An 8,510-nucleotide genomic window follows, 5' to 3' on the forward strand; every position below is an offset into this window, starting at 1 on the left:
CCTAACAGTTTTATTGCAATGTCATCCTGCTTATATACAAATTAACATCAATTTCAAAGGAAGATGCAGTCACATCCCAGTAACAGGGACAATTTATGCACACTTCCTTTCAGAACTGTCCTGAAGTATTTAAAGCCATACATAGTGAAGAACAGTAAAAATCCCGTATTTAAAACAAGTCTCTATATATTTGCTCAGTAACCTCAGTAGCTTAGCACAACTAAGTGGTAAACTACACTAACATGGAACTACTGATTCACCAACCTCACATCAAAACTATTTTTGTCAGGAAAAACCGTATGCCAGTTTTTAAACACGCAAGTCACACTGCTAATTTTGAGGCACCCAAATGAAAGCTCATTTCTTGCCAAAGCACTTGCTAGAGAACAGATTTGTTTGGCTAACTTCTAGAAGACAGATTTATCCTTATACCAGTATTTTAGTATGGCAGTAATGGCTTTTTCAGCACCATGACCCAACTAACATTCCTTGCAAAGGCTGCCAGTCCCAGTAGGTAGCCTAACATGGGAGAATTTTGTTTCTACAAAATTCATGTTACTTGGGCTGCTCAGTACTCCAGCCCTCAACTTTTTCATGTCATTACAGTATCAGAATAACAGTAGAAACCCAAAGTACTTAGCTTTATCACTACAAGTAATTAAATGTTTATAGCGTACAGCTACAGCAGTAATTGCACAGTATGCAGCACTTTTGAATTTTCCAATGTGATTATAGAGCGGGAAGCTCCGTGCATCCCTCAAATACCAGAGAAGTCTGATTTGACAGAAACAGATATCCATACACAAATGCAATCATATTTATCATACATCTGGAGAAGCTCACAAAAATAAAGCTACAGCTACTCACCTCCGAAGGTTCCCCAAACAGCTGCTCCTGAAGACCTCACTAAATAATTCCAACACAAGTGTTTTCTACTCTGCACCCTCCAGCATCTCACCATCAAAGGAAAAAGACCACTGAAAACCATCATGCTGCTTCTAGGAGACACTGGTGGCACCTCTACAAATAGCAAAGCTGTCTGGACTATTCCATGTCCAAAACAGCTGCCATCAAACTTGACCAGCCAGAAGAGGAAAACAAAAACAAAAAAAGAAAACATAGAATCCCAAACCATCAACTTAGAAATATTTTAAGTAAGCCACTTCGACTACAACAGGTAACTTTCCTTCTCCCAAAGAAAACTGAAAATTCCAAACACACTTCACCATACTAAATGGGAAATGAGTGTCTTTGATACTACCCTTTCATAAACAAAAAACTAATTGATAGCCCTTTCTCCCTCAAGGCTGAAACTCTGTGAACAATTAACTTACAATTCAAAACAAGACTCAAGTAACAGCAAAAATAAATCCAAGTAGGGTGCACAACAAAAGTAAAACAGAAGGAGGATACTGCAGTTCAGCTCAAATTGTCACTCGGACACCTTCACTTCTATTCCTAGAATATTAATTCCAGTTTCTATTCACTGACATTTTAAAGTTCACTGTCTACATGCAAATATCATTAAAAAATAATAATTCTGTCTTAAACATCACAAATCACACGAGGCATCTCAGGCCATCAAACCACAAGAAAATCTGTATATCGCAGCAGAAAATGAAGGTAAAAGGCCACAATCAAATCACACAGCAGATTTCAGCTACACCAGTCTGTCAGGCAAGACAGAACAATCTCACACCTACAACAGAGCATACAGCCGTACTCTTCCCTGCTGCTCTGCTCATCTACTGAAAATTCACAAAGCAGAGTATCCAATGCTGAATGGCAGGACATAGGGAGCCAACTGAAATTCATTTACCAGAACTGATTCTGCATAAATCTTGGACATGCATCCCCACTCATATACAATTAAATGGGTAAATAAAGCACGAGAAGAACCATTACTTTTGTATTAGGTAAAAAAACAAAGATAACAAGAATAGTTTTTCATTACTACATTAGCTCTCATTTTTCAGACTTACCTGGTCTTTTTCATGGGGTAATAGGCTGACAGGTGGAAGGGAAGCTGGGAAGGTGCTGGAGTATTTTGGAGCTCCTTTGCTTTCCAAACTGCCATAATTCACTCTATACTGAGGACCATCCTTCAGTAACCTCCCATTGTTCACAGCACGTTTGGCCCCCAGCCGCAACCTCTGCTGAAAGGCAGGATTGTTGAAAATACTTGCTAGGTCATTTTGACTTCTCAAATACTTTTCTATGTTTTTCAGGGAGGAGCCATTAGGTTCTTGAAGCCCTTCAATTGCTCTTCTCAAGAGTTTATTCCAATCCACATTACGAAGCTCATTACAAGCTCCTCTAGATCCCTTAACAGATTTAGGAATAGTGCCAGGTTTAACACATGAAAACCGTCCAGGATTATCTGGGTCCTTGTAGGATGCAAGACCTTTGTTAGTGACTTTAAGAATAGAACCATCTTGAACACTAAGTTCCAACTGTTCTGAAACAGTCTTCTTATCTAATCCATGGGAAGCACAAACAGCATGACATATTCTCTCTTCAGAAGGCCTTTGCTTTTGCTTTTTAACTTTTTGTATAGCTTCCAGAATCCACTCCGTATAAAGAGGGTTGGCAAGTTTTACCATGGTTGACCAGTAATTGTTTCCAGCCAAGAGTTACCCATAGAGGTTCCTCCTTATCCTTTTAGCAGATCTTTCAGAGGCTGTTCACACCTCAAAGACAAATGAAAGGATTCCACACACTGCTTGGCCACATGGCAAAAATATCCACCCTGAGGAGTCAGAAAAAGCAGAGAAGTACCTGCCGACTGAAACTTTCCAATTATGTTACTGTTACTGAAACGTAGAAGAGGTTCATCTGTGATGACACTGGTACCTCCTTAAAAGAAAGTTTGTTGCAACCTTTAAAAAGAAAAAACAAGAGGCAGGGAGAGAATACAGTTAATGCCGAAGTATTAAAAACTAAAAACGCATTCAGACATGCATTCATACTGCAGATGCTGCAGTATAGAAAAATCTTTGTGATATTATATGAAACATTTGTTAGTTCCCACCCCACACCAAACAAGTCATCATAAAATGCTTCTGCTTCTCATAACCGTCAGTGGATTTAGTTTTCCCAAATTCCATCACCCCAACACTTAACCTACTACTGACCTGTTGGACAATTTCCACTGAGTTAGGGATCTGAAAACACTCTCTAAAACAAACTGCCTCCAGATCATTTCTACAGGATTATACATGCACTAGAAAACCCAAACAAACAGAAAACCAAACCCCAACCAATGAAAGATAAATTATTAACCACTTCCCATTCTTACAGTATCCTGTCCTTACTGTCCTGCCATGTTGATTACACAACTCAAAAATCAAAACCAAAAATATCAGAACCAAGTTTCAAGTAGTAGGTACCCTACAAAACCAAAAGGCATCACAAAAACACTTCTCATTTTAAGGCGTGCAGCACAGAGGCATTTTTGATACAAACCCTTAGGAATGGAAGTGAAAACAAAGTAACAGGAGGCATCTTCACATAAACAGGTTGTCAGCACAAAATGGGTAAAGAGATCACATCGAAAAATGTTTTATTGACTCACAGTTTAACAATTTTTATTTTTTTTTTTACTTATTATGGAATACATCACTCCAATAGAAAACTCAAAGGCTACAAAAACTCATTAGAGAAACCTGAAAGAACATCTTGATGAAGATTTTATTCATTCTGGGAACACATATGAAAAAAATAAAACCATTTTAAAGTCTCACAAATCAAACTTAGACAGGAGTTGCATAATGAATAAACAAATATATTTGAAGTATTAGTTTTTTTCTGCCATGAAGTATGAGAACTTTTGAAGGCATTAACAGAATTGCATAATTACTTCAAATCAAAGGAAAACAAAAAAACAGAAAACAAAAAAACTTCATTCTCCATACATGGGTTATCTTGTAAAGTTGAAGATTCACCAGTTTCACAGTAAAAATTTAAAACTAGTTAATATGCAAGTATATTTACAAAGCTACTGCAAGCAGCCTACAAATAACAAAATCATCTATGACTACACAAGTCCTGGACTTCATTTTTTATTTGTTTATTCTAGCCATTCTACATTTAAATAATGTTCAAAAACTTGAGTACATTACAACTAGGAGAAAACCCTGAACTGATACAGTAATCTAAATTCAACTTCATAAAAAGATTCCTCTGCAACTACGAAGATAAAGAGAACAACAACACATACTTTTGGCCCTAAACCTCTTTTTTCTTCTACCCCTCAAAAACGTATTTAAATATAAATTCCAGCTCATTTTTCACACATTATTATACCTATACAACAGAATTACTAACAAAAGAGCAGCTGGTTACTGTGGAAAAATTATAAAATTTTTCTACATCCAAATAGTCAATATTAATTAATTCATTTTATCAATCTGTCCTTCTCAAACCTGATCAAAGCTTAAACAACTTCAGATTTACAAATATGAGACTTCAAGTGACTGCCAGACTGAAAGAGACACATTCCTGATGCAAATGAAGGGCCTGAATGCTTACCTAGCTCACATACTGAACCCTATTGATCTACATGGATTGGATTCTGTTTCTTGCTTCCAGACTGTACTCATGGAAGCTGTATTTGATAACAGTTTTGTGCATTTCAAGTATCTGTAAGCAAACAATAACTTGTTCTGTAAACAGACCTTTTTTATTTACTCCAGCTAGCAAAAGCCATTCTTTCCCTAACAGAATTGTTTATACTCACTGCTTTCAGATAATTCCAAAATAACACCATAGCTACAAAATGCAGACAAATATAGGGAAGGAAGGAGTTTCCATGGTATTATAAATCCTACAAATTCTCACAAATCTGACACTGCAAATTCAATAATACAGCAAAGCAGAACCCTATATACAGTGGAGGCTCACTCACACTGAGACTATTTCATACACTCTCCTATAGATTTGAAAGTTCTCTGTAGCTACATATAAAGCCCCAGATTCCTAGAAAGCTACTTTTAAAGTTATTTCATTAGTCTGTTCCACTGTAAGTCTTCATTAAGATAGTCATGACTTAATTAAATGCTGAACACTGCATTTGCTGAGTCAGACATACTTGTCTCGGTTTTACATCTACTGCAGTACTGTTGTATTAAATTTCATACAAGCAACCACATCACTTCCATTAAATTCCAGAACACACAGTACAGGGTCTGTTCCAAACTCCTGGACACTGATGAACATTTCAGTATAAATGCTGTAACATGTGGGTTACAGGAATTTTTATTGGCCAATGACTGTGGCAAAAGGTTAGCATAAACCTATATCTTCATATAAAGTCTACTGCTTGGTACAGAAATTTCACAGCCATATACATTCAGAACTACATTTTTACTTATTTACTTAAAACTCTTTACGTGTAATACAACCTCCTGCATGCTGGCACCTACTAAATCAACCCCAGTAGAGTGGATCAGCAGAAATAGAGTTTCCAATGCACTGGACAGGATATTTCAGGAGCAAAAATCAAGACATCTTAAATAGACACCTTCCAACAGTATCCAAGTTCACTCTGCCTTAAGGAACCACGCAAAGTGCATCCAACCCAAGTTTTAAATTGTTTTGCCACAACTTAGAGCTTCTCTTACTCTGGCACTTGGAGCGCACGTGAACTCAAAGTGCAGCCCCCTGACCTCCATGACTGCTATGCCAAAGCCTACCACACACTAGAGTCAGAATAACTCATCACAGACAAACATCCTTCCCAGCAAAACAACTCAGGTGAGTGATCCTGGAGCTATAAACTAAGCAGATGGTCCAGAAATCAAGACAGACTGATCCAAGATTGGCAATATAGAAATACACACATCTACAAGCAAAGTGACTAGATAACACAAAACAAATACTTGTAGAAACAATCTTGCAAGATTCAGCATAAAAGGATACTCAGAAATACAAAGTTACATTCAGGTTTCTAAATTTAGAATGCAATTCTACCGAAATTACAAATAGGTGGTCGTAAATCATTGAATATAAAAAGTGTGATGATTACCCAAACAGATTTTGAGGAAATACCATTTTAAAGAAGTGATTATAAATTAGTCTATTTAGGCACTCATGTCTGTTTAATCACCATCAGCAGCACTCATTCAATCACAAAACAGATTTTCCATACTGTTCAATGCACAGGACAACTTCCAAGTTTTATGGCAACAGTCATGAAGTTCCTTCTATGTAATTTGTCATATTTTAACTTCTACACTGTATGGTATCTTATATTGGAAATAAAAGCATTTGAGAAAGTTTGGCTGTACTATATTACTGACCAAATCTATTAACAAGTCTGCCACTGAAGAGCTACAGAACAGAAGCATTAGAGGGTGAAGTACAACCCATTAGCTCTAAAACAATCTCTAGTCAAGGCTTGTCCCTTTGCCTAGGTCATAAATTATCAGATAAATACAAAGAAGTTGCAAAATTTCAGCTTGGGATTTAGAATCAATGCAAATGTGCCCTTTATAATGCACACACCTATTACACAGATGATTATAATTAAAGAAGGCAGTGACTGAACACTTCAATCTCAGGTGTCACCAGTAATCCCATAATCCTCTAATAAGGTGGTTTTTAGACTGAACCAGTACCTGGAATTGCTTCCAGGTGATCCAGATTGTGAAAACAAGCAGTGTAGTCAAAAAAACCAGCAACAAAAAAAGCAATGCTTCTCTTTCCACAACTGAAACCACAACACACTACACAAACATCACAACATACAATCTAAAGGTTAGGTTATTTTTTTAATTCATGAAAAGTCTGCTTCAGCTTTCATAAATGTAAATGCAGTTAAACTTGTAAAAACGGAGGTTAACACAGCTATAAGAAACAAAAACTAAAAGAAAGGGGGGAGAAGAAGATGGGAGAGATGACAGCAACTTGTGCAACCTGCCGGTGACCTGTGAAGCTCAATCTCATTCTGCTCCCTCCTACCTGCTCTGCACACACTCATGAGAAGCAGCAGCAGGCCAGCTCTCTGCTGCAGCATCAGGGTCAGGTAAGGATTGCAGCGGAGGAGGAGGAAGAGAAGACTGCCATTGCATTCCATTTTTGCCATTTTTCCTTGCTCCAAGCCATTACTTAGAATTCTGTAGCTAATCAACTCTGTATTCCACCCCCATCTCAATTAATGATGCAAAACAGACAAGATAGTTGTTTTGCTATTGCAAAATACATGGACCTACAAAGAGACAGGGAGAAAGCAGATCCTGGTAAGGACTCCCATCATGCATATCCCTCTTAAAATTACTCAGGTCATGAAGCCAGCTATCATATTATTCTTTACACAACAGACAGTTTCCAATAATAAGAAAGGGCAAAGACACATCTATATGCTTTAAAAAGACAGATATGTACACACTACAGTAACTTCAAAACTGCACCAAAGACTCGGGGTGTGGGGAGAAGAGTGGCACACGTGAAACGAACTGAAGGAAGTGCTTGTGCTCTGAGGTAGCCCAACAGCATCTTTGAGATCATACGCTTAAAATCATTTCACAACGTGACAGCAGCAAGCGCCACCAGAGCAAACAGCATCAACACAACAACAGGACAGCAGCAAAACCACCGAAATTCACCTTTCCCGTCTTCTCCTGTGGAAGTTCTGGGCACTTTAAAATACAGTACTAGAGAACTGCAGGAAATATGGGAAGGTAATATTCACTGCCAAGAGTACACCTGGAAAAAGGTGAACTGAAAACATTTCTTCTTGGGATAGTGGTTTTCAACAGCAGGGGTGGGTATCCGTCTGCTCTTGCCAGAGGGGCTTATTTCCAATGCTCAGTGACAGAGAACGAGAGGCGAGGTCCGGGCAAAGAACACACAATGTGAACATCACTTCCAAAACGTGGCACTGCCAGGCTGGACTATTCCCCTCCCCAACTTCCTTAAGGTTTTCGCAGTATTAGCCCAGCCGCGGAGACGTGCAACGCCTAGAGCCTGGGGCCAAGGCATTGTTGCGTTTGAAGGGGCCAAGCCGGGGCTGGCTCTGCGCCCTGCCCGCGATGTGCCATTGCCGGGGCAGGACCGCAGCCCGCGCGCCCGGGGCAGGGCAGCCCCGGGCCGGCACTGTAAGTCTTCATTAAGATAGACCGCCCCGCTGCCGCCGCGCGCGGCTCGGCGCACCTACGCCGCCATTTTGTCTCGCCCTGTTGTACTTAACGTGAATCCGACATGACACTGATTACAGCCCAATGGAGGCTCATTAAAACCTTACCTACCCCGCGCCCCGCCCACCGCCGCCCGCCATTGGCCCGCGCCGCGCACGCCGCTGCGCGCTCACGGGCCGGGGGGGGCTGTCCGTCACCCGCCCACACCGGCCCCGGCCCGCCCAGCAACCGGTCCGGCGCTCCCATTGGCGAGCCGCGCCTGTCAATCACGCGGCGCGCCCCTTCCCCGCGGGTTCAGCACCGCCCAGCGGCGGGAGGGGGCGGGGCCGGCGGCTGACACTGGCCGCCGCCGCCGCCACACACTCGCCCGCCCCG

At 40.4% G+C, this 8,510-nt stretch overlaps 1 protein-coding gene across 2 annotated transcripts in view; it reads right to left on the minus strand.

Annotated features, from left to right (window-relative positions):
- Nucleotides 1-8,510, minus strand: part of KAT6B (lysine acetyltransferase 6B) — a 107,618-nt gene that overhangs the window by 98,149 nt on the left and 959 nt on the right. Inside the window, exons 2-3 of one of the 2 annotated variants that reach the window (XM_041404716.1) lie at nucleotides 2,779-2,879; nucleotides 1,983-2,690 (exon numbers count right to left, since the gene is read on the minus strand). In XM_041404716.1, coding sequence (XP_041260650.1) covers nucleotides 1,983-2,603 — 621 coding nt within the window. In that variant the 5' untranslated portion in view covers nucleotides 2,604-2,690; nucleotides 2,779-2,879. Of the gene's footprint in view, nucleotides 1-1,982; nucleotides 2,880-8,510 lie in introns of both variants that reach the window. The other variant, XM_041404717.1, reaches the window with a different exon arrangement.

The sequence above is a fragment of the Onychostruthus taczanowskii genome, unplaced genomic scaffold, assembly GCF_017590055.1.
Source record: "Onychostruthus taczanowskii isolate IOZ18803 unplaced genomic scaffold, ASM1759005v1 scaffold22, whole genome shotgun sequence".
In the NCBI taxonomy this organism is placed as follows: domain Eukaryota; kingdom Metazoa; phylum Chordata; class Aves; order Passeriformes; family Passeridae; genus Onychostruthus; species Onychostruthus taczanowskii.